Source organism: Hyla sarda, chromosome 5 (genome assembly GCF_029499605.1).
Source record: "Hyla sarda isolate aHylSar1 chromosome 5, aHylSar1.hap1, whole genome shotgun sequence".
Taxonomy (NCBI): domain Eukaryota; kingdom Metazoa; phylum Chordata; class Amphibia; order Anura; family Hylidae; genus Hyla; species Hyla sarda.
Window position 1 is genome coordinate 304,662,406 of NC_079193.1, and position 27,373 is coordinate 304,689,778.

At 42.4% G+C, this 27,373-nt stretch overlaps 1 protein-coding gene across 2 annotated transcripts in view; it reads right to left on the reverse strand.

Moving 5' to 3' along the window:
• The window catches only part of PREX2 (phosphatidylinositol-3,4,5-trisphosphate dependent Rac exchange factor 2), a 367,011-nt gene that overhangs the window by 271,477 nt on the left and 68,161 nt on the right, over positions 1 to 27,373 (reverse strand). Inside the window, exons 1-2 of one of the 2 annotated variants that reach the window (XM_056522124.1) lie at positions 12,269 to 12,292; positions 2,030 to 2,101 (exon numbers count right to left, since the gene is read on the reverse strand). In XM_056522124.1, coding sequence (XP_056378099.1) covers positions 2,030 to 2,101; positions 12,269 to 12,277 — 81 coding nt within the window. In that variant the 5' untranslated portion in view covers positions 12,278 to 12,292. Of the gene's footprint in view, positions 1 to 2,029; positions 2,102 to 12,268; positions 12,293 to 27,373 lie in introns of those variants that run through there. The other variant, XM_056522123.1, reaches the window with a different exon arrangement.

Here is a 27,373-nt window from a genome sequence, read left to right on the forward strand (position 1 = left end):
ATCTTACAGGCTTCCGTAGCAGGCATACAGGAGGCCATGATCTGATCTTCTGCTGCCATAGCAACCAACGGCGACCCGCGATCATATAGCGGCACCGCCGTTGGAGAACAGAGGGAGAGCGCTCCCCCTGTCAACACCATAGATGCCGTGATCAGGACTGATCACGGCACCTAGGGGGATAATGCTGCCGGGACCGGCGTGATCGTGGCTCCGGCAGCTGCGGCGGGACTCCAGCTGTGATTAACAGCTGGGTCCCGTCCCCGATCTCCTGCACTGCCCGCGGCAGTGGAGGAGATCGATGTGACGTATGCATACGTCCAATTGTGCGAATGTGTCAGATGATTGGACGTATGCATATGTCCTATAGCGGGAAGGGGTTAATGGCTACTTCCTTATGTGGAGTGGAGTGTCCAGTGTGAACAGTGTCCGGCGCCCGGTTAGGGTGGATTGACAAGTAGGCAGGGAGAGACAGTTTTAGGGTCAGTTTAGGGCTCCCTTTCCCTGTCCCCCGGGTTGGTTCCTGACACCCTGAGCCTCAAGAATTGTAAATCTCACAAGATTCATATCCCCCCAAGTTTAAGATGACAACAGTGTTTGTCATGTACTTAATACATTTTACAATAATGATAAGGTGTGAAAAACAAACTACTAAAACATGTATATGTGGAGGCCCAGTATGGGATGGTGTGTCCCCGTACATTTTTCCTGCCCTGTCAGGCAGATTCCCTCCATGTCCCCAGGGACCCCCTTACAGTGTAACCCCTATTGTATATATGTTTTTATTAATAGTGTACTGTTGCTTTAAGTATTATACCATGTGCTTGTTACCCAGGAAGCACTAGTGACCAGGTGACCCCCCAAGTGAACTATGGGATCCTTGCTAAGCAGGGAGAGGAGGCTGCAATCTCTCTCTTGGAGCTCTTAACTCTTGTTCCTCAGGTCCAGTTCAGTCAAGATATCTCAGAATGTGTCCAGAGCACTGGAGGACTCAAGCCTAAAGTCTGCAGCCACAAAGTCAGCTCAAGTAAGCGCTAAGTCATCTTCATGTCAATTGTCAAGTCAGTCAAGTTAAGTCTTCTATATTGTTACCGTGGCCTGCACTAAAGTGTCTCTACATTCTGCAAGTCCCAGCAAGCCTGCAAGGTCCCCCTGTGTCACTGATCACCTCCTTGGGATATTGGCTGGACTGTATAGACTGTATCACCTGTCTACCCTCAGTAAAGCTCAGTAAATGGTAAAGCTACCATTGTCCTTAGAAGGGGTTAAAAACATCTGCTCCCAGGGTTACAACATCTGCCCTGCATTTCCCCTTGCTATACCACATATATAAACATTGATAGATAGTATAAAAACAAATAAAATACATTCAATCAAAACTGTAATTTATATGTAAAGTCATGTTAAAGGGGTACTCCAGTGGAAATTTTTTTTTTTTCAAATCAACTGGTGCCCGAAAGTTAAACAGATTTGTAAATTACTTCTATTAAAATATCTTAATTCTTCCAGTACTTAGCTGCTGTATGCTCCAGAGGAAGTGGTGTAGTTCTTTTCAGTCTGACCACAGTGCTCTCTGCTGACACCTCTGTCTATGTCAGGAATAGTCCGGAGCAGAATAGGTTTGCTATGGGGATTTGCTCCTGCTCTGGACGGTTCCTGACATGGACAGAGGTCTCAGTAGAGAGCACTGTGGTCAGACAGAAAAGAACAACTCAACTTCCTCTATAGTATACAGTAACTGATAAGTACTGGAAGGATTAATATTTTTTTAATAGAAGTAATTTTCAAATCTGTTTAACTTTCTGGAGCCAGTTGATATGAATTTTTTTTTTCCCCACCGGAGAACCCCTTTAAGAGTTTTTCCTAGAGGCCACAGACCTTAGTGAGAATGAATTCCTAAGTTGTGTAGATGTCCTGTCTTCAGACTAACTAAATATGTCAGGACTCCTGCTGTTTTATATAAATCTATTATTCTAAACACATCCACATGTCCTGAAAATAGACTGACACCAGCAAGAATTTTGGGACTAACCTTTACGGTTTCCTCTGTGACATTTTTATCAGATTTTGAAGCAGCATATTGCATCATTCGGTGGAGAAACGCCTAGGAAAAAAGAGAGAGATGTCTTGTTACAATCCATGTTATTGTTACCTGAAAGGAAAAACACAGTCTCATAGTAATTAACTTTTCCCCAATGTTCTGATGATAATCCAAATCCTTTTAGGAAAACATAATATTAGAAAAATATGGAACTATTCCTGAGGACAGGAGTTTATTTGAGACAGACAATATGACTAAATGTCTTCTAAACTGATTTGGAAAAGTGAACTTTTTGGGATTATTTTTGTGACAGAATGGTCATCAAACATAAAAACAAGACCTAATGGCCAAAATAAAGCTCCAAACAATAAGTGATTAAATAATAGTGCCATACAACATCCTAATAATACTTCTGTATAATGAATATTAGAATCAATAGTGGTGTAGATGGTAGTCTAAGGCACTAGGCCATCTGTGGTCTTGTATATTTATTCTTATTCTAGGCCAGTGTTTCCTATCCAGGGTGCCTCCAGCTGTTGCAAAACTACAACTCCCGGCATGCTGGGAGTTGAAGTTTTGCAACAGCTGGAGGCACACTGGTTGGAAAACACTGCTTTAAGTCATCTGTGTTGCTCTCTCCAATGGAGGCAGCTGATGCACCTTGTGTGACTTCACAAACTAAAATAGGTTCCAGAAAACATATATTCACTGTATTTTGTTCCCATCTGGATATTTATGGCATAAACACAGGTCCAATCTAGACACCAAAGCCCCCCCTTGGCTTGCTTGTTGCCACTGGAAGTGATCAGGAAGCTGAATATAGCCAAATGGCTATTTTGCTCAGAGAGACAATCGGCCGTTAAATGGCAGTTACAAAATCCCTTACGGACATTACAAAATCCCATTATAGTCTATGGGATTTTTACATTATCAGTTTTAAAGGAGTAGTCCAGTGCTGAAAAACATCCCCTATCCTAAAGATAGGGGATAATTTTCAGATCGCGGGGGGTCCAACCGCTGGGGCCCCCCGCAATCTACTGTACGGGGCCCCGGCAGCCCGCGGGAAGGGGGCGTGTTGACCACCCCACGAAGCGGCAGCTGACACGCCCCTTCTGCAATCTCCGGCTCTGCCATAGCATTGTATTAAGGGGGCGCATCGGCCACCGCATTGTGCGGTGGTCGCCACCCGCTATCTGGCCTGCGAGCCGTGGCCCCGTACAGAAGATCGGGGGGGTCCAAGCGGTCAGACCCCCTTGTGATCTGAAACTTATCCCCTATCTTTAGGATAGGGGATAAGTTTTTCAGCACTGGACTACTCCTTTAACCCCTTAGGGACTAAGCCTATTTTCACCTTAAAAATGTTCGTTTTTGCATTTTCGTTATTTCCTCCTTCCCTTCTAAAAATCATAACACTTTCAATTTTGCACTTACAGACCCTTATAAGGGCTTGTTTTTTGTGTCACCAATTGAACTTTGTAATGACATCACTTATTTTATAATATAACCTGCAGCAAAACCCCCCAAAAAATATTTGTGGGGATAAACGAAAAAAGAAACGCCATTTTGTAAATGTTGGGGGCTCCCGTTTCTATGCAGTGCACTTTTCGGTAAAAAGGACACCTTATTTTTATTCTGTATGTCCATACAGTTACAAGGATACCAAATGTATATAGGTTTTATTTTATTTTAATACTTAAAAAAATTATGAACTACATGGGCCAAAATTACAATGTAAGCTAGAAACCTTTGTCGAGGTTGATCCCAAAACACCGGGTTGGGGTCGTGTCACGCCGCTCCCTGGTTATGTATGTACTGCTCATTGTGGTTATGTATGTACTGGCACAACTAATGGATACTTGTACCTGATTAATATGTAGCACTATTTCTATGCACAGGATACATGCAGTATATATGTTTTAATAACCTTAGCTTGTAAGGTGTTATGCCAGGGTCCGGTGTGACACTTTTTGGTGTCTTTTCCCCCACTTGTGGAATTCTCTATGTGTTTTTAACCCCTTAAGGACTCAGCCCATTTTGGCCTTAAGGACTCAGACAATTTAATTTTTACATTTTCATTTTTTCCTCCTCGCCTTCTAAAAATCATAACTCTTTTATATTTTCATCCACAGACTAGTATGAGGACTTGTTTTTTGCGCGACCAGTTGTCCTTTGTAATGACATTACTCATTATATCATAAAATGTATGGCGCAACCAAAAAACACTATTTTTGTGGGGAAATTAAAACGAAAAATGCAATTTTGCTAATTTTGGAAGGTTTTGTTTTCATGTCGTACAATTTATGGTAAAAATGACATGTGTTATTTATTCTGAGGGTCAATACGATTAAAATGATACCCATTATTATATACTTTTATATTATTGTTGCGCTTAAAAAAAATCACAAACTTTTTAACCAAATTAGTACGTTTATAATCCCTTTATTTTGATGACCTCTAACTTTTTTATTTTTCCGTATAAGGGGCGGTATGGGGGCTCATTTTTTGCGCCATGATCTGTACTTTTTTTTGATACCACATTTGCATATAAAAAACTTTTAATACATTTTTTATAATTTTTTTTAATAAAATGTATTAAAAAAGTAGGAATTTTGGACTTTTTTTATTTTTTTTCGTTCACGCCGTTCACCGTACGGGATCATTAACATTTTATTTTAATAGTTCGGACATTTACGCACGCGGCGATACCAAATATGTCTATAAAAAATGTTTTTTACGCTTTTTGGGGGTAAAATAGGAAAAAACGGACGTTTTACTTTTTTATTGGGGGAGGGGATTTTTCACTTTTTTTTTACTTTTACTTTTACATTTTTTTACATTTTTTTTACACTTGAATAGTCCCCATAGGGGACTATTCATAGCAATACCATGATTGCTAATACTGATCTGTTCTATGTATAGGACATAGAACAGATCAGTATTATCGGTCATCTCCTGCTCTGGTCTGCTCGATCACAGACCAGAGCAGGAGACGCCGGGAGCCGCACGGAGGAAGGAGAGGGGACCTCCCTGCGGTGTTATGAATGATCGGATCCCCGCAGCAGCGCTGCGGGCGATCCGATCGTTCATTTAAATCGCGAACTGCCGCAGATGCCGGGATCTGTATTGATCCCGGCACCTGAGGGGTTAATGGCGGACGCCCGCGAGATCGCGGGCGTCGGCCATTGCCGGCGGGTCCCTGGCTGCGATCAGCAGCCGGGATCAGCCGCGCATGACACGGGCATCGCTCCGATGCCCGCGGTTATGCTTAGGACGTAAATGTACGTCCTGGTGCGTTAAGTACCACCTCACCAGGACGCACATTTACGTCCTGCGTCCTTAAGGAGTTAAACAAATGTATTAATAAATATTATGTTTTTTTGTATTTCGAGTAAATGACTCAATTTTTTTCTAGCTTACATTGTGATTAGTGGGAGTTCATGGTAGCAGTGGTATTGGGGCTAATTCTGTGTTATTGCTTTGTTATATATTAGGGTTTGGTACCCAGTGCATTAGTATTTTTATGCTTCAATCTAACACTTATACCCTATATGTGTTTGAGGTTTACACATGCACCAAAATTAGTATGTTTAAAATTGGCATCTTCTGACCCCTATAACTTTTTTATTTTTCCGTGTATGGGGCAGTATGAGGGCTCATTTTTTGTCTGTAGTTTTTATCGGTACCATTTTTGTTTTGATGGGACTTTTTGATCACTTTTATTAATATTTTTATAGTATATGAAGTGACCAAAAATGCACAATTTTGGACTTTGGTATTTTTTTACAAGTACGCCCTAGGCCGTGCGGTTTAGCTAACATTATAAGTTAATAGTTCTGACATTTACGCACACTGCAGTAACACATATGATTATTTTTATTCTTTATTACACTATTTTATTTAAAAAATGGGAAAACGGGGTGACTTAAATTTTTAATAGGGAAGGGGTTAATTAACTTATTACATTCCTTTTTTTTTTTTTTTTTTGAGCCCATAGGGGGCTACAACATGCAATCTTCTGATTGCATACACTGTTCAATGCTCTGCCATTGCACAGCATTGATCAGTGTAACCGGCGCTCTACTGCTCTAGCCTGCTGCGCAGGCATGGAGAAATAGATCGCCGATCGGACGACGGAGAGGCAGGTGAGGACCCTCCCGTTGTCCAGTAAGCTGATCGGAACATCGCGATTTTGTTGTGATAGTCCCGGTCAGCATCGCTGAGCTACGGGGATTCTTTTACTTTTGCTTTAGATGCCGCAATCAACTTAGATTGCGGCATCTAAAGGGTTAATGCCTGGCATCAGGCCGATTGGCCATGCCCGGCATTAGATGTGGGTCCTGGCTGCCCGTAGCAACTGGGACCCACCAGATTTAACCCGTTCTCCACCGGTGAGAACGGTTTAAACCCGTTATACTGGACCAGGGTATACAGGTAGGCCCTGAGTCCTTAAGGATCGGGGATACAGGGCATATGCATATGTCCTGCGTCACCTAGAGGTTAACCAGTCATAGCCTGTTATTAATAACGGACATTATTTTTTGATGGGAGAAAGTAACGGGAGAAATAGTGCATGCACTATTTCTTCCGTCCTTTCTCCCGTCACAAAATAATGTCCGTTACTAATAACAGGCTATGACGGGTTAAAACGGATAATGTAAAAATCCCATAGACTATAATGGGATTTTGTAATGGCCGTTTAACGGACGATTTTAGGGGTGTTCATGACGGAACATTAAACGGATCTTTAAAACGGATTTTATAGTGTGAAAGGAGCCTTACAGAGCCAGCATAGCTTGTGGTGCTACACTGTTTACATAAATTCTATTAAAGTCAATGTCTGGCATTTATGATTGTAGGTGTAAGTGAAGCATTTTTCTACACAATTTTTTTTGTGTGTGCTGGTAATGTGTAGGAGCACCACATTTATTAAATGGTAGCAGAGCATTTGATACATTTTGTGCAGGTCACATTTTTCTAAAATTTCACTCTTCACATACCCCAAAAAGCTAAGCTAAGTCTTGGCTGGTGTAGTTTTAGAGACTTTTTTGTGGTTTTGCACCTTTTTTGCGCCTTTTCACAAAAAGGCGCAGTTCATAAAACCCGTCCATATCATGTGTATTGCCAAAATTAGTGGATTGCAACTCAAAATCAGCAGAAATGTGTAAACCAAAAGGTGCAAAAAAGGCGCAAATAAATCCTGCTTGCTCCTTTTTTTGTGCCTTTTCTAGACACAAAAATCTGTCTAAAGACAATGATAAATGTCAGCCAATGGGATTAATGCAAGCTGTGCAAAACAGCCAACTCTGCTGCCATTGCTTTCCTGAAGACTTCCAGTGGCTGCAACCTAGCTGGCAGAAATTCAGAGGTGTGGTCCAAGAGGCCACAAATGTTCAAGTTGGGACTAGACCTTTAACAGGCAGATATTTAGGGTATATATTTACACGGTGGAATGTCCATGCAGAATTCAGCAGAATTTATTTCAATTGGATTCTGCAGCAATGTGCACACGGTGAAATTTGTGCAGCAGATGTTTCTGCCACAGAAATCCCAATTCCGGCATTCGCAGAACATTCCGCACAATTTCCAACTGTGAACCTACCCGTAGGCTTTAGGCCAAATGTCCACAGTATGTTAAACCCAAACTACTCAACTAGTTACTTGTATGAACGGGGTACCCTGGAGAAAAAGAAATTATCAACTGGTGACAGAAAGTTAAACAGATTTGTAAATTGCTTCTATTTAAAAATCTCAATCCTTCCAGTACTTATTAGCTGCATACAGCCAGTACCTATAACCTGCAAGAAGTTGTTTAGTCTTTCAGTCAGACATAGTGCTCATTGCTGCCACCTCTGTCCATGTCAGGAACTGTCCAGAACAGGAGAGGTTTGCTATGGGGATTTGCTCATGCTTTGGACAGTTCATGACATGGAAACAAATGGCAGCAGCGAGCAGAATGTCTGACTAGAAAGACTACAATACTTCCTCCAGCTGATAATAACTACTTAAATGCTTGAGATTAAAATGTAAGTAATTTGCATTATGTTGTATGTCACAGTTGATTTGAAAACATTTTATAACTAAAAGTAATTTGCATAATTGTGTGTCACCAGTTGATTTGAAAACATTTTATTCCTTGGAATACCCTTTTAAAGGGGTACTCCACCCCTAGACATCTTATCCCCTATCCAAAGGATAGGGGATAAGATGTCTGATCGCAGGGTCCAGCCGCTGGGGACCCCCGCAATATAGCATGCAGCACCCACCTGTATCTGCTTCCGGCAGTGTTGGAGGTTCTGGCTCCCGACCACGGGAACGGAAGATTGTGACGTCATGACTCCGCCCTGTGTGACGTCATGTCCCGCCCCCTCAATGCAAGTCTATGGGAGGGGGCGTGACAGCTGTCACGCCCCCTCCCATAGACTTGCATTGAGGGGCGGGGCATCACATCACGACTCAGCCTCCGTGTGACATCACGCCCCAACCCCTCAATGCAAGTCTTTCCCGTAGTCAGGAGCCAGAACCTCCAGCGCTGCCGGAAGCAGATAAAGGTGGGTGCTGCATGCTGTATTGCGGGGGTCCCCAGCGGCGGGACCCCCACGATCAGACATCTTATTCCCTATTCTTTGGATAGGGGATAAGATGTCTAGGGGTGGAGTACCCCTTTAAGATCTTCTTAGGACAGAGTCCCCAAACACCTGCAGATCCTGCAGAGTCAGCATTTTGTTCTGATGTCTGTAGAGCTGATACATGGAGAGATAGTAAATGCTTCTCAGACATGGCTAGCCTTAGGATGGATGGCACACTAGATAATGGGCACCAGGTGTAACATAATGCATAGAGATTTCATGTAAAAAAAAATGTGTTACTTTGCCCGGAACAATAATAAAATAGTCAAAAGCAAAGACAATTACAGTGAATTTCATACATATAAACATTAATATAATAAACACAGGTGAGTTCTATGCAGCATTGTCATGTTTCAGATTATTTTGTTTATTTTTTTGTAAAAATATCCGGCATACTGTGAGTAGGTATGGTCAAATGGGGTTTTAATAACTCTTACAGAATATGAAAACAGTAGTAGAGGTACATGCACTGTATATGTTCCATTGTTTTGTGGCCTTTCTGCTTTTCAGTTATTACTTTCATAATATAGGTCAATGGTTCAGCCTTACTGTTGTGAAAACAAACATATAAATTGCAAGTGCTTGAATGATTTGTGGGAGCACTATGGCCTGTGCACGTGACGTGGACTGACCATTAATCATGAGCTTCCTTTTATATGAGCGTGTTTGCAATAGGTCATTGTCAATAGGCCGAGGCAGAAAATATAGTGATGTTTTAGGAATAGTCAATAGGAATACATAGGTTATGATGTGCAGGATGGCCTCAGACCTTATCAGCTTTATTAGGGCTAAAATAGAAACAATTATTAAACGTAAATGTTGCTAAATGTCCGTTCATGAACGTTCATACGAAGATAATGGTGTTTGTTTCCTTTCGTCTCACACAGAAATGGATAATAAATCCATACAGACTCTTGTAAAAATCACATCCATATGGATGAGAGGTGTGAAGACAGATTTATTATTTCTGGAAAATGGAATACTGATGTGTAGTTAATGTGGATGAGAATGGCACACCAAAGAAATGGAATATTTGGCTACAATGAACTGTCTGCAGTTTCTCAAGATGTAAAAAAAATAAAAAAAATTGTTTTTATTTTCCATCTCAAAGTGTTCTGATAATATTATAGCTCATATTTACTTTAGCGCGGAAGGTTAGACATTTTAGAAACAGCAGCGTGAGTACATGTAACTGCTGGGACTTCCTGTTGTATAGTGGTAGAAAGAGCTTTTTGTTAAAGGGGTACTCCACCCCTAGACATCTCATCTAATTTACTTGTTGTATATTAAATCATTTCTCACAATACTATGTAACACCCTGCTCAGCTCCTTTGGCTCTGTGACATGATGTCTGCAGATTAGACTGCATATACAATGTGACAGGTTCTCTTTAAAGGGGTACTCCCCTGCTCCAGCATTTGGAACATTTTGATGTCTGGGGTTCCGCAGATGGGACCCCCACGATCTATGTGCAGCACCCAGCCTTCACGCCCCCTCCCATAGACTTGCATTGAGGGGGCATGGTGTGACATCACGAGGGGGCATGGGCATGATTTCACAACCCCCACCTCCTGCCCCCAGCATTCGGAACAAAATGTTCCGAACACTGGGGCAGGGGAGTAACCCTTTAACCCCTTAAGGACTCAGGGTTTTTCCGTTTTTGCACTTTAGTTTTTTCCTCCTTACCTTTTAAAAATCATAATCCTTTCAATTTTCCACCTAAAAATCCATATTATGGCTTATTTTTTGCGTCACCAATTCTACTTTGCAGTGACATCAGTCATTTTACCCCAAAATTCACGACGAAACGGAAAAAAAAATCATTGTGCGACAAAATCGAAGAAAAAACGCCATTTTGTAACTTTTGGGGGCTTCCGTTTCTACGCAGTGCATATGTCGGTAAAAATGACACCATATCATTATTTTGTAGGTCCATACGGTTAAAATGATACCCTACTTATATAGGTTTGATTTTGTCGTACTTCTGGAAAAAATCATAACTACATGCAGGAAAATTTATAAGTTTTAAAATGTCCTCTTCTGACCCCTATAACTTTTTTATTCTTCCACGTACAGGGCGGTATGAGGGCTCATTTTTTGCGCCGTGATCTGAAGTTTTTATCGGTATGATTTTTGTTTTGATCGGACTTTTTTTATCACTTTTTATTCATTTTTTAATGGTATAAAAAGTGACCAAAATACGCCTTTTTGGACTTTGGAATTTTTTTGCACGTACGCCATTGACCGTGTGGTTTAATTAATGATATATTTTTATAGTTCGGACATTTACGCACGCGGCGATACCACATATGTTTGTTTTTATTTTTTTTACACTGTTTTATTTTTTTTTATGGGAAAAGGGGGGTGATTCAAACTTTTATTAGGGAAGGGGTTAAATGACCTTTATTAACACTTTTTTTTTACTTTTTTTTTGCAGTGTTATAGGTCCCATAGGGACCTATAACACTGCACACACTGATCTCTCATCCTGATCACAGACGTGTATTAACACGCCTGTGATCAGTGTTATCGGCGCTTGACTGCTCCTGCCTGGATCTCAGGCACGAAGCAGTCATTCGTCGATCGGACACCGAGGAGGCAGGTAAGGGCCCTCCCGGTGTCCTGCAAGCTGTTCGGGATGCCGCGATTTCACCGCAGCGGTCCCGAACAGCCCGACTGACTAGCCGGGATACTTTCACTTTCGCTTTAATACCGTGATCGGCGATGTGTGGCATTAGCCGCGGGTCCCGGCCGTTGATGAGCGCCGGGACCGACGCGATGTGATGCGGGGTCGCAGCGCGACCCCGCTTGATATCGCGGGAGCCGGCGCAGGACGTAAATATACGTCCTGCGTCGTTAAAGGGTTAAAGAGAACCTGTCACATTGTATATGCAGTCCAATCTGCAGACATTATGTCACAGAGCCAGAGGAGCTCAGCAGGGTGTTACATAGTATTGTGAGAAAATATTTAATATATAACTAGTAATTTTGTAACCTAAGATCAGGGTCACATGAGGCACATCCGCAGCATATTTCACAATGCACATGCACCGACAGCAGTCACCGGGGGTCTCCAGAGGACAGGTAGCTCTGTGTGTCCTCTAGTAGTGGCAGATTTCCTACTGTGTACCCCCGACAGCACTCTTTTGTATGCAAACTAGTATAGAGAAGGCTATTAATCACTGAGTAGGACCGCCCACTGGACTCCTTTACCCAGGATGAGCAGAGTTTTATATTTATACTTTAAAATTAAAAGTTCCACTGAATCTTTTCCACAAGCATGTATAACAATATGCTCAGCCCTTCCTGCTCTATAACATGATGTCTACAGATGAACTACATTTTCAATGTGATGGGTTCCCTTTTCATGTTGTGAAATACTGTTAAATGAAACGAAAAAAACTGTCTTTCTGCAAAATAATTTGTGGTGTCCCGGTACTGCATCTTATACGGTACCTATGTATGTGTGGGTCCCCATAGCCAGAGTCCCTAGCACGTAGGGATCCCTGTTGTGTAGCCTACCCCTTGTCGCCTCAATAGTTCAGTAATTTATGTAAGGTTGATGTAAATATAGTAATATATATGTAAATAAATGGTTAATTACCTGTTCCATAGCGTTGCAGGACCTGCGGGTCACGTGACTAGGTAAACTCTATGGTATTCTGCTTAAGGACCTTTGGAGGCCCTATGACGTATGCAATCGCATTACTCTGTGTAATGGTGAATGACAGATGTTCGGACCAATCGTATTCACCCTCTCCCCTGCCTATATAAGGGAGTGGTGGCCATCTTTTCTCTCTCTTGTTCCTGGGGTGTCAAACAAGAAGGATCTGCGCAACAACTATCGCAGTGAGTTAGGCCCGAGCCTTGCGGCAACGGCTGAGTAATTCAAAATAGATAGTGTATCAATCCCCAGACACTCTGTCTGCAGCATCACCGGACCTAATATAACCCCTAAATCCGGACGGATCTGCAAATATCTACCCTAAATTCAGAGACTTTCTAAATAGCTCAAGGTCCGCAACAACTGTCAGTCACTGAGCGATATAAGGACTGTTTGTATGAGACTGTTACTGTGCCTTGGATGTATCGCAAGCACTTAAGTAAAGTTGTTCAAGTTCAAGTTCAATTTCCTTGTGGACCTTCAGTCATTTCATGCACCTATCGTTACTGGGAAGGGCGGTGATAGGCCGGAGCATTACTTCAGCATACCAGCCCTCAGCCTGGCGTCACAAACTATAGGGTTAATATTAACCCCTCATATACCGATACCATACCACCACTACCATACACCCCCCAAGGGCTACCACAAATTTGACCCTTAAAAATATAAGGGGTCATTTATCAAGGCCATAATTGGTCTATATAAGTCCCTGCACAAAGCATCCATCATATTTATAATGTGACTTTCGCCAGCGTATATGGCTTTTTATTCTGGTGAATCCAGTGGTCGTTGTGTGGGCAAAGTTAGGATGTGGTTTTCTAGGTGCACAGTTTACACCCTGATTTATGATATAAAACATTTGTCCAATGGACACTGCAGCTGGCACCAGATACAGGCATTCGCACCGGGCTGACTGACAAGTGTGCACCACGTTAGCTCCGTAAACATTAGGTAAAATGTGCACCACACAGATGAAAAAAAGATCGCCCTAGTTTTTATAAAACCCCCATAGTTTTTTGCAATAGCAGTTTGCATTCAACAAAATAAAAATAATCAGCTTTTAGCCATTCATATATAGGTTTACTTGCTCTAAAAGCCATATGACATTAAAAGGACATATCCCATATTTGTGAACTCAACAAGTATGCCCCTTCCTCTGGGACAAATGGCTAACAAGGGCTGTTGGGGAGTTAATTTTTTTCCGAAGTGTTGTGTTTTTTTAAATCTTATTTTCAGGCATAGAGTATAAGCATTATCAAGCCGGGGCTTAGCGTTAGCCGCCAAAACCGCTAGCACTAACCCCCAAATATTACAGGGGTACCGTGAAGAGCCAGTACCAACAGGCCTGGTGGCGCACCTGGGCCTAGCCAGTAATAGGCTGGCGTTTTTAGACTGTAGAGGGCCAGTAACAATAGTCCTCGCCCACCCTGGTAACATGAGGCTGTCACTGCTTGCTTGGTATCTGGCTGAGACAAAAAATATAGGGAACCCTTTATTTATTCATTTTTGGGAAAAAAAATTAAAAATAACACAGCCAGATACCAACCAAGCAGCAACAGCCTGACGTTACCAGGGTGGCTGAGGACAATTGTTATTGGCCCTCTACAGCCTAAATAATGCCAGCCTGTTACCAAATAGGACAAGGAGCGCCATTTTTGACGCTCCAGACATGTTGGTACTGGCTCTTCCCAGAACCTCTGTGGTGCTTGAAAATGCTGTATGGCTGTGGAGGGAAGTGCTTAAACAAACACCATAGTCTCAGCATGCTGCAATTTGGCAAAACTGTCAGATCACAGCAAAATGCCTGGGTCAGGGGAAAAAATGCCAAAAAACACGTTTTGCGTTTCCCTATTGATTCCCTGGTAACATCTGGCATCAAAGTTTTTCCTGTGGAAAAACAATGTACAGTGACCTCCCGACCTACGATGGCCCCGACATACGATCATTTCAACATACGATGGCCTCTCAGAGGCCATCGCATGTTGAAGGCAGCATCAACATACGATGCTTTTGTATGTCGGGGCCATCGCATAAACGGCTATCTGGCAGCGCAGACTGCTTCAGCTGCCACCGGATAGCCGTTTACGGTGCCCCGTGTGCTCCGCTGACGATCACTTACCTGTCCTCGGGGCTCCGGCACGTACTCCTCGGGATCCCCTGCTTTGTCGGCGCTCTCCGTCGTCATTACGTCGCCACGCATGCCATCCCGTCATCCAATAGGAGCGGCGTGCGTAGCGACGTGATGGCGGCGTTGGAGAGCGACGTTCCCAGGCAGCAGAGACCTTCCCGGAGCGTCGGGGAAACCCCGGGGACGCGGCGAAAGCGATGGAGGGCGACATCCAGGGCAGCGATGACGGGTGCTGATGGTCCAGAGCGGCGGGGACACGTAAGTATAACCTCCAATACCAGTGGTCTTCAACCTGCGGACCTCCAGATGTTGCAAAACTACAACTCCCAGCATGCCCGGACAGCCGTTGGCTGTTCGGGCATGCTGGGAGTTGTAGTTTTGCAACATCTGGAGGTCCGCAGGTTGGAGACCACTGTCCTATACTTTACATTGCACGGATCCCTCAACATACGATGGTTTCAAAAAAACGATGGTTCATTTAGAACGGATTACCATCGTATGTAGAGGGACCACTGTACGACCATTTTGGAAACATAGCCTAAGGGGCATTTATGACGGCATCCTTATTTGTCTAATTATGTCATATGATATCTCAATGGATGATATGCTGATATGTCATCACCAATGAGCATAAAACAGAGAGGCAGTAATTGACCTATATAGGGGCAGTAACAGACAAATTAATTAAAAAAGCACAGCTAATTTTTCTCCAACAAAGGATCCCTTTTATACATGTTGGAAATGTCATCTTCTGTCAAGGGTTAGGTTTTCCCAATGAAAATAACTTAGCCATCATCAATTAATCCTTCCATTTTAAATGAGTATATAGATACATTATACTGAAGAATCCTTATACAATATACAGTACTAGGTAACTAGTATCCCATGCATGTACTGACAGGCTGCAGCATGTTTTACCCAGAGAACTGATTTATGTTTCTGACAATTCATTCCATTTGGGAATCTACCCCATGGACCTATAAAGATTTATGTAAGAAGAATCTATTACATTTTGTCCATTAGAGAAATAACTAGAGATCAGGGGGAGATTTATCAAAACCTGTGAAGAGGAAAAGTTGCCCAGTTGCCCATAGCAACCAATCAGATCGCTACTTTCATTTTGCCGAGGACTTGTTAAAAATGAAAGAAGCGATCTGATTGGTTGCTATGGGCAACTCAGCAACTTTTCCTCTGCACAGGTTTTGATAAATATCCCCCTGTGTCCTCCAGTATTATGTTGCATGGGCCCATCTAGAAAGTCAGGTATGTTAGGTATACATGATGGCGGAGATTTATCAAGCCTGTCCAGAGGAAAAGTTGCTGAGTTGCCCATAGCAACCAATCAGCTCAAATTCTGCTCAAATTCCACTCTGCAAAGATTGCTGCCGAATATTAGCAGTTTTGCAGAATTTGAGCGGAATTTCGGCGGAATTTTTGTGTGCTCAAAAAACAGAATTCTGCCGAAATTCGAAGCCCCATTGAGTTCAAAGGGATTTTACCAGAATGCTGTAAAATTTAAAGACATGTTCAATCTCGGAAGCAGAATATCTGAGGCGGAATTTCCACAGCGGAAATTCTGCCGTGTGAATGGGACAGTGGAATCCTCATGTACTTTAATAGGGTTGATTTACTAAGAGTCGAGTGTAGTTTCCTGTGTGGTATATTTTTTTTTCCCCTACAGGTATTTTTCAATGGTATTTACAAATTTTTTCCTACATTTTGCCTTTTTTAAAAAATTTTTACAACAGTTCTAGACTATCAGGTTTTCCAGAGCTCAAATCCACCACATTATATGGGGAAACCCACGATACAGGTTATCACTCAGAGGGTGTGATCTTTCCCAGCTGAAACAGGAGAATGCCGGTCACCTAATCGCAGCCGGTTAGAATCACTTTGGCTCCCCGCCACTGCGGGTTGCGCACCTCCCGGGATCCTGTGATCGGCACTTAGACCAGCTGACAGTGTCCGGAACCACGGCAAGGACTGTCGTGTCGGCATTCTCCTGTTTCAGCTGGGAAAGATCACACCCTCTGAATGATAACCTGTATCGTGGGTCACTCAGTAATACCATGTTTATTTAAATGTGATACTCTTATTATCTCTATTATTCTGATATTCTCCTGAGGACACTCTTGATTGGAGTAGAAACGCGTTAAGAATTATATTTCTTATTAGAGATTCATGACTAAATATGTGTATCTACACATTAGATTCATGATAAATCCACCAGATGGGTGGTGATCCTAACAGATCCTGTGTCGCATGATTTTATTTTTATGTGGGTATAATCACTTTGCACATATTGGTGTGTTTTAGTAAGCATATATTAAAAGTTATGTCTTAAATAGCACTTCCCCCACACCTTTATATTTATTTAGAGGTTTTTTCATAATAAATATTTCGGGGACATGCACCTTTTGTCGGGGTGGCACCCCTTATGCGTGGACATGCCCCTTTCCCTGGACAGACACACCACCTCTTTTTAAAAAAAAATTTTAACATTTTTTTTTTCTATGAAGTGATGGTTGGGTTTTATAGCAAAAAATTTTGGCGCACCTCACATGTTTAAATTCATTCACAAAAAACATCGGAAACACATTAGTAAATAACCCCCGATGTGCATTAAACTTAACAGAATATCCTAGCTGAATTCTTCCAGAAGATTCCGCTAGGAAATTCTACTGTGTGTGTGAACATAGCCAAATAGCAGGAATGGCCAGAGCTCAAATATGGTTTTATTTTAGCCTTCTACTAACTTAGCTTCAAACCAGGACTGTATTTGCCACTAGGCACCTGTGGGCCTATGCCTAGGGCGGCAGTGTTGAGGCGGACAACACTTCAATGTGTAAAATAATAAGGATAAATAGTTTCAATGTGGTTGATGTTGCCATGTTGAATCCACATGGGTCAAAACTGCTGCAAAACTTTCCTGCAGATTTGCAGGGGCTCATTATGTCGCAAATTGGTGACTGAGTTACGTTCTGTTTGTAGAGGGTGAGGTATATAATGCATCTGCAACAAATTCCACATGTAACACATGCAGTTTAAAGGGGTATTCCAGGAAAAACTTTTATATATATATATATATATATATATATATATATATATATATATATATATCTCAACCGGCTGCAGAAAGTTAAACAGATTTCTAAATTACTTCTATTAAAAAATCTTAATCTTTTCAGCACTTATGAGCTGCTGAAGTTGAGTTGTTCTTTTCTGTCTGGCAACAGTGCTCTCTGCTTGTCTCGGGAATTGCACAGAGTAGTAGAGATTTGCTATGGGGATTTGCTTCTACTCTGGACAGTTCCCGAGACAGGTGTCATCAGAGAGCACTTAGAAAGAAAAGAACAACTCAACTTCAGCAGCTCATAAGTACTGCAAAGATTAAGATTTTTTAATAGAAGTAATTTAGAAATCTGTTTAACTTTCTGCAGCCAGTTGATATATAAAAAAAAGTTTTTCCTGGACAGCCCCTTTAACCCCTTAACGACGCAGGACGTATATTTACGTCCTGCGCCGGCTCCCGCGATATGAAGCGGGATCGCGCCGCCATCCCGCATCATATCGCGTCGGTCCCGGCGTTAATCAAAGGCCGGGACCCGCGGCTAATACCACACATCGCCGATCGCGGCGATGTGCGGTATTAACCCTTTAGAAGCGGCGGTCAAAGCTGACCGCCGCTTCTAAAGTGAAACTGAAAGTGACCCGGCTGCTCAGTCAGGCTGTTCGGGACCGCCGTGGTGAAATCGCGGCGTCCCGAACAGCTGACCGGACACCGGGAGGGCCCTTACCTGCCTCCCCGGTGTCCGATCGGCGAATGACTGCTCCGTGCCTGAGATCCAGGCAGGAGCAGTCAAGCGCCGATGACACTGATCACAGGCGTGTTAATACACGCCTGTGATCTGTGTAAGAGATCAGTGTGTGCAGTGTTATAGGTCCCTATGGGACCTATAACACTGCAAAAAAAATGTAAAAAAAAAGTGTTAATAAAGGTCATTTAACCCCTTCCCTAATAAAAGTTTGAATCACCCCCCTTTTCCCATAAAAAAAATAAAACAGTGTAAAAAAAATAAAAAATAAACATATGTGGTATCGCCGCGTGCGTAAATGTCCAAACTATAAAAATATATAATTAATTAAGCCGTACGGTCAATGGCGTATGCGCAAAAAAATTCCAAAGTCCAAAAAAGCGTATTTTGGTCACTTTTTATACCATTAAAAAATGAATAAAAAGTGATCAAAAAGTCCGATCAAAACAAAAATCATACCGATAAAAACTTCAGATCACGGCGCAAAAAAATAGTCCTCATACCGCCCCGTATGTGGAAAAATAAAAAAGTTATAGGGGTCAGAAGATGACATTTTTAAACGTATACATTTTCCTGCATGTAGTTATGATTTTTTCCAGAAGTGAGACAAAATCAAACCTATATAAGTAGGGTATCATTTTAACCGTATAGACCTACAGAATAATGATAAGGTGTAATTTTTACCGAAATATGCACTGCATAGAAACGGAAGCCCCAAAAAGTTGCAAAATGGCGTTTTTTTTTTCAATTTTGTCGCACAATGATTTTTTTTCCAGTTCACCGTGCATTTTTGGGTAAAATGACTAATGTCACTGCAAAGTAGAATTGGTGACGCAAAAAATAAGCCATAATATGGATTTTTAGGTGGAAAATTGAAAGGGTTATGATTTTTAAAAGGTAAGGAGGAAAAAACGAAAGTGCAAAAACGGAAAAACCCTGAGTCCTTAAGGGGTTAAGCTGTGTATTTGTGACAAATCTGTTTGAAAAAATTCTTATGCTAATAGGGTTATTCAGTCCGAGTGTCTAGGGCAGTATTTTTCAACTGGTGTCCCACCAGCTGTTTCGAAACTACAACTTCCAACATGCCCGGACAGCCAACGGCTGTCCGGGCATGCTGGGAGTTGTAGCTTTGCAACAGCTGGAGGCACACTGATTAAAAAACACTGGCCCAGGGATTCTGCTGGCACCAGCATTTCGAAAACACTTGAACATTTTACTATGGCATAATTCCGTTCTCAGCTTTCCCTTCGCAGTAATCGCTGCAGCCATCATTGTGACACGACTGCACGGCATGTTCTCCAAGTTTCAATACGATCAGCACAATTCATGCTGAAGTGAACAATATAAAAATATATTCTTATTAACCTCTGGAGGGTGCAGCTATTTTGGGCCTTGTTTGTTTATCAATGCATTCTGGAAAGACAGAACTTGTATTTCCCTGTCGCCCCTCAGCAGCACAATATGGGGTGTTTCTGCTCCTGTGAGCTAATAGGACAGGGTATTTTCTAATAAAATCAAAGAAAAAAACCTATAGGCACCTCCATCTTTGCCTATATAAATGTCCACTACACAACAGGACACTGAGTTTTTATTTTCTGTCCTGAAGTGAGCGTGGACGTCAGGCTGTCCCCTTAATCCTTCTCTCAAAATTTCTTTCTAGGCTACCTGGTCATCCTGTTCCAGTCTGGGGGTAGCTCTGGTGTTTTGCGCCATTTTGGTTAGCCTGTTAGGCTGCAATCCCTAGAATTTGCGTTGCATGCGTGCATAACGTGTGCGTCACTTCTGGTGACGTCACCGGAAGTCTTCAGAAGGCCGAGAAGAGAAGATTTCTGGGGGCAGCTGCAGGGAACCAAAGGAGGTTCCCTGCGTTCTTATTACATTTATAATGTTTTAATCTAAATTATCTTCTATTATTCTTGTTTCTTGGGTAAATTTGCTTTCTCTCATCTAATGTCACCGGAAGTGGGTGGGGCTTAATTTATTGGAGCCAGTGCACCTTATTTAAACCCTTCCTTTTGTTCTGCTCAGTCTCTTTGAGCTTATCTGCATTCCAGTGGTGTTTGTGTTTACAGTACACTGCCTTCTTGAATTGTTTGCATTTTTTGCTATCTTAATAGCTAATTCAATCCTTCGATGTACGTTTGTTTCTACAGATCCTGCTCTGCCTTTATTTTCTTATACTTGCTTATGTTTTGTTATGTATATTTTAGATGTCATCTGTGGAGTCTGGCAACTCTGGAGGACGCACAGAGTCACGTGGAAAGTCTGCACATAATTGCGGACACTTTGAGTATCTTTTAAACTCCTCTCCCAGATGGATATGAGTACTCAATTTGCCCCTCATGTTGTCCCAGTCTTCCGCCTAATCAGGAGCCATCCATGCAGGATATGTTTGTGTGGATTATGGAATTCATTTTTGAATCCATTAAAGAGAGTTCAAGATGATATTGACTCTGAGTTCAGTAGGAAGGATATATTGAAGTCCTTCAAATATATGAATTTAGGTATGGACTACCTTTATGATGCCAACTGCCAACAGGTTAAACTGTCCGCCCGTAACATGTCCCTCTCCTCTGCTGCTAGAAGGGCTTTATGTCTTAGACACTGGCCTGGTGAAAACTCTTCTAAGTATACATTATGCAACTTATACAATTATGGAGGAACTCTCTGATAAGAAAGGGAAGAGTCTTCCCTTATCCAACAGATCCTTTCAAGGATGTTATAATCAACAGAGATCCAGGCAAAGCAGAAATTCTGGATGAGGTAGAGGATCAGGATCTGCTAGAAGAGAATCCTCTAGAGCCAGAGGCGCCAAGAAGCCAGACTTCTGACTCGGACAACATACCTGTTGGCGGTCATCTCCAGTCTTATCTCCCAGCTTGGTAAAGTCTCATAAGCGACAAGTGGGTTCTAGATATTGTAAAAAGAGGTTATGCAATCTCTCTTGTTTCTCATCCTCCAGAAAGCTTCCTTATATCCTCCATCCTCAAATCACCAAAACAGGACTTTTTGGAGCAGTCAATTCTAGATCTTATCACCATTGCTGCAGTAGAATCCTTCCCTCCAGCCAAGAGAGGCAAAGGAGTATATTCTCCTGTGTTTCTTGTCCCCAAGCAGGGAGGGAAGTTGAGACTAATAATAGACCTAAGATACCTAAACAGATTTATTGTAAAGCAAAAATTCCGCATGGAAACAATAAAATCTATGAAAGACTACTATATGGTGTCTTTGCATCTCAAGGACGCATTCTTTCACATACGTATTTTCAAGAACCACAGGAAGGGTTCTCAAAGGAGTTCTTCATCATCTCCAATTTCGAGTCCTTCCTTTCGGGATCACAACCACCCCGTTTGTCTTCACAAAAGTAGTGTCTTCCATGATGGTGATACTCAGAGTTCAAGGGATCAGAATTATACCGTACCTAGACGATTGTCTGATTCTAGCCAGATCCCAGGATAAACTCCATCTCCACACAGTCTGACTTTAGACTTACATCACAAGCTCGGATGGGTGGTAAATATAGAAAAGTCTCATTTAATTCTGGACAAGGTAAGAACTTTTCTGGGGTTCTGCCTAGATTCTCACAATATGAGAATTTATCTATCTCCAGCAAGAAAGGAAAGGATATCCAAGGGATCTCATTTCCTTCGGATACCTCACAGGGTATCCCTGAGGACACTCATGAAATTTCTAGGTCTCCTATCATCCTCAGCAGAAGCAGTCCCATGTGGCATATGAGACCCCTACAAGCAAAAGTTCTGCAATCCTGGGAAAGGAAGATTTCCTCCCTGAACTCTCTTCTCAGACTTTCTTCCTCAGTTTGCAGGTCCCTGAGGTGGTGGGCTGTACCCCGGGACAGGATATCCCTTCTAGAACCACGTTGGTTAGTCTTGACAACAGATGCTTCAGGGTCCGGATGGGGCGCTCATATTCTACTTCTATCTTCCAATATCAAGGAACTGAGAGCAATCTACTATGCACTCCTTCATTTCTCCCCTCTCCTCATGGGAGAAGCTGTTAAGGTGAGAACAGACAATATGGCAGCAGTTTATTATATAAATAAACAGGGAGGAACAAGATCTGTTACACTACTTCAAGAAGTGGCATAGATCTTCAGTTGGGCAGAGTCCAGAATACCCAAGTTATCTGCCGCCCACATAAAGGGAGTTCATAATGTCATTGCGGACCGCCTGAGCAGAGATCTGACAGTTCCTGGGGAATGGATGCTGGACCAGATGTCTACAAGAGCCAATCGCAAGTTAGACAATTTCTGCTCCCTTTATCCGGCAGACAATCCTTTTTGGATAGATGTCATGACAATTCCTTGCACAGCAAAGAAAAAAAAAAATGGCTCCCTCTGTAGCCGTGCATCCCCTCCCCTATTTTCACAGGAGGTGGTTTGGATCGTTAGTGGATCCAACATGTCACCCAGCCTGAGGTAGGTGAGTGTTTAGGGACCCATCCGATAAGAGGCCACCTCCGCGTGGTGGATGGGGGACACGTTTTGATCAAAAAGTGCGCTAAGAGCCTCCATTTTGTTGACCAAGTGTGCTGCTGCCATTTTCTTTTTTTACATGACAATTCCTTGCAGATTCAAGCTTGCATACATCTTTCCGCCAACTTCCATGATGCCCAGGGTATTGATGAAGATCAGATAGGATCAGGCCTCAGTGAAAGCAATCATTCCACTTTGGCCCAAGAGATCCTGGTTCTCCCAGCTCATTCAGATGAGCAGAGAAGTTTATTGGAGACTTTTCACCAAGCAGAACCTGGTGTCTCAGGGCACTCAGCTCTTCCACAACCTCAGACCATTCAATCTAACTGCATGGAGGTCCCTATTGAAAGTCAGAGGTTTTTCGGACCGCATACTTCAGACACTATCTCACTTTAGGGGTGAGGCGACTAACAGGACTTACGCCTGAGTTAGAAGAATTTTTCACAAGTGGTGTGCTGTCAAGAAGATTGACCCCTCCTCTCCTTCTGTTCCATCAATTCTGGAATTCCTACAGGATGGATTTGACAAAGGCTTTTCTCCTAACTCTATCAAGGTACAGTTAGCAGCTTTATCAGCGTTCCTTCACAGACAACTCACTCAAGAGTTAGTAGTCAAATCCTTTATTAAAACTTTGTGGAATTCGTCCAAGATCTGTAAAACCTGTGGCCCCATGGGATTTGGTGTTAGTCCTGCAACAACTTTGTGCTTAACCCTTTGAACCCTTAGAGGAAGTAGAACTTAGGCTCCTCACACTCAAACTGGTCTTGTTGTTGGCTGTTACTACTGCCAAGAGGGTTAGTAAATTTCAAGCTTTGGCTTCAGTTGAACCTTATACCACTTTCTTACCTAGGAAAGTCCTTCTGAGATTCCTTCCATCTTTCATGCCTAAAGTTGCTTCCTTTGCAAACATTAATCAAGTAATTTCTCTTCCACAGTTTTCTCCTGAGTCTGGATCTTCTCAGTGGGATTTTGCTACCCTAGATTAGGTAAGATGTTTAAAAAATGTATTTGGAAAGAACTAAATGCTTTCGAAAGTCTGAAAACAGATTTATTTTACATCATAGTCCAAAGAAGCGTTCAAAAGCATCAAAACCTTCTATTTCCCAGTGGATTTGTGAGTGTATTAATCTTTGTTACACTTCTAAGGGTTTGAAGGCACCAGAGTTCACTAGAGCACACTCTACAAGGTATATTTCAACCTCTTGGGCTGAATTCTGTCCATTTGGAACATATCTGCCATTCTGCAACTTGGAGTACACCATTGACTTTTCTAAAACACTATAATGTTGACACTTTTCTATCTAGTGAAACTATTTTCGCTAGAACTATGCTGAATTCTGCACAGCAGGAGTGCCCTCCCTAGGGGTTATACTTGCTAAATCCCCATATTGTGCTGCTGAGGGACGACAGGGAAGACTAAATGTTGTTTGTTAATTTGTTTTCCCTTAGTCTCCTCAGCAGCACAAGCTCCCTCCCTTTATACTTACCTTTTTTTTTGTTACTTGAAAATGTACCCACTGTCCTGTAGTGTAGTGAACATTTCTAAAAAGCAAAGGCAAAAGGGTAGGTGCCTATAGTTTTTTTTGTTTGATTTCATAAAAAAATCCCCTGTCCTATTAGCTCACAAGGGCGAAAACACCCCATATTGTGCTGCTCAGGAGACTAAGGAAAAACAAACAAAATAGTAATTTTTTCATCAGTGTAGCCATGTAGGGATTGTTTTTTGCATTACCAGTTGTATTTTTTTTTTTTTTTACGGCACAATATAGTAATTATTTTGTTTTGTTTTGTATTTTTCCCTTCGTGGTATAAATGACATAGAGATGTAGCAACTGGCAGCATAATTGGAGGCACACTACTCTGTCTCCAAGTCATGCTGCACTATTGGCGTAACGTACCACAGGATGTTCACTGCCTGCTGCATCACTTCACATTTACCAATGAGTGTACAGTGTACAAGAGTGAGCGGTGATGCATACACTGCATGCATCTTCGCTCATGTACACATTTGAAGGGATTGGACCCACCTGGCAATGAATAATGCTACATCTGCAACAACTTTATTCTGTGGGTCAACATAATAAATCTTTTATGGTATATTTATATTTCACTATTATGTAAAATATAAATTATATTTATGTTATGTTTATAATATTACTATTGCACACAAAAAATACACACACACACACACACACACACATATATATATATATATATATATATATATATATATACACACACACACACAGTGCACCTATTGTGCAAGTTCTCCCACTCAAAAAGATGAGAGGCTTGTCATTTTCATCATAGTTATACCTCAACTATGAGAGACATAGTGAGAAAAAAAATCCATAAAATCAAATTTTACAGACCTGTAACTTCTTCTTTAACCCCTTAAGGACCTAGGGTGTATGGATATGCCCTGGCTTCCTGGGACCGGACCGGGGTGACTGCTGATATCGATCATCAGGCACCCTGCACAAATGCCCAGGGGGAGTCATTAGACCCCCCCCCCCCCCCATGTCGGTGATCGGCGCAAATTGCAAGTGAATTCACACTTGCGATTTGCGCCTATTCCGGGTCATAAGGGTCTATGGTGACCCGGAATATAAGGGGGATTGCGGTTGTCTAAGACACCTACGATCTCCCTGAAGGGATAGGAGTGAGGTGGCAGGGGTGCCACCACTCCTATCCCTGCTATTGGTCATCAAAAGCGACGACCAATAGCAGTTTTCCCCGGCCTGCCCACCCACAATAGGACGGGCAGAACGGGGAAACAGAAGAGGACCGACAGCAGAAGACTTACCCATCCGGAGGCAGTGGGCGACGGTGATCGGCGGTGATGTCGTGTGGCAGAAGAGGACCTGGATCCTGGATACTACGGAAGCAGGTAAGTTGCCTAGCAACATCTGGACGGTTACAGTCTGAGACCACTATACAGTGGTCTCTAACCTGTAGCCCTCCAGATGTTGCAAAACTACAACTCCCAGCATGCCCAGACAGCTGTTTGCTGTCTGGGCATGCTGGGATTTGTAGTTTTGCAACATCTAGAGCACCACAGTTTGGAGATCATTGTGCAGTGGTCTATGAACTGTAGCCCACCAGATGTTGCAAAACTGCAAATCCCAGCATGCCCAAACAGCTGTCTCGGCATGCTGGGAGTTGTAGTTGCGTACCTCCAGCTGTTGCATAACTACATCTCTCAGCATGCACTTCGGTGATCAGTACATGCTGGGAGTTGTAGATTTGCAACAGCTGGAGACACACTGGTTGGAAAATACTGAGCTAGCTAACAGAACCTAACTGAAGGTTTTCCAACCAGTGTGCCTCCAGCTGTTGCAAAAGTACAACTCCCAGCATGCACGGTCTGTCAGTACATGATGGGAGTTTTAGTTTTGAAACAGCTGGAGGTTTGCCCCCCCCCCCCCCCCATGTGAACTTACAGGGTACATTCACACGGGCAGGTTTACAGTAAGTTTCCTGCTTCAAGTTTGGTCTGCAGCAAATTTTTTGCCGCAGCGCAAACTCCTAGCGAGAAACTCACCGTAATACGCCAGTGCAAATGTACCCTAAAAACACTACACTACACTACACTAACACAAAATAACGGGTAAAACACTACATAAACACCCTCTTACACTGTCCCCCCAATAAAAATGAAAAACTTATTGTACAGCAGTGTTTCCAAAACGAAGCCTCCAGCTGTTGCAAAGCAACAACTCCCAGCATTTCTGGACAGCCACTGACTGTCCAGGCATGCTGGGAGTTTAGCAACAGCTGGAGGCACCCTTTTTGGGAATCACTGGCGTAGAATACCCCTATGTCCACCCCTATGCAATCCCCAATTTAGTCCTCAAATGTGCATGGCGCTCTCTCACTGTCGTATTTCAAGGAAACAGTTTAGGGTCACATATGGGGTATTTCCGTACTTGGGAGAAATTGCACTACAAATTTTGGGGGGCTTTTTCTCCTTTTACCCCTTATGAAAAGGAAAAGTTGGGGGCTACACCAGCCTGTTAGTGTAAAAATTATTATTATTTTTTTTACACTAACATGTTGGTGTTGCCCCATACTTTTTATTTTCACAAGCGGTAAAAGGTAAAAAAGACCCCGAGTACGGAAATACCCCGTATGTGGGCGTAACATGCTCTGCGGGGGCACAACAAGGCTCAGGAATGAGAGCGCACCATGTACATTTGAGGCCTAAATTGGTGATTTGCACAGGGGTGGCTGATTTTACAGCAGTTCTGACATAAACGTAAAAAAATAAATACCCACATGTGACCCCATTTTGGATACTACACCCCTAACGGAACGTAACAAGGGTTACAGTGAGCCTTAACACCCCACAGGTGTTTGACGAATTTTCATTAAAGTTGGATGGGAAAATGAAAAAAAAAATTTTCACTAAAATGCTGGCGTTACCCAAAATTTTTCATTTTCACAAGGGAAAATAGGAAAAAAGCCCCCCAAAATTTTGGGGGCATTTTCTCCCATTACTCTTTGTAAAAATTGTAAATTTGGGGGAAAAAACTGCACTTTAGTGAAAATATTTATTTTTTCATTTACACATCCGATTTTAACGAAAAGTCATCAAACACCTGTGA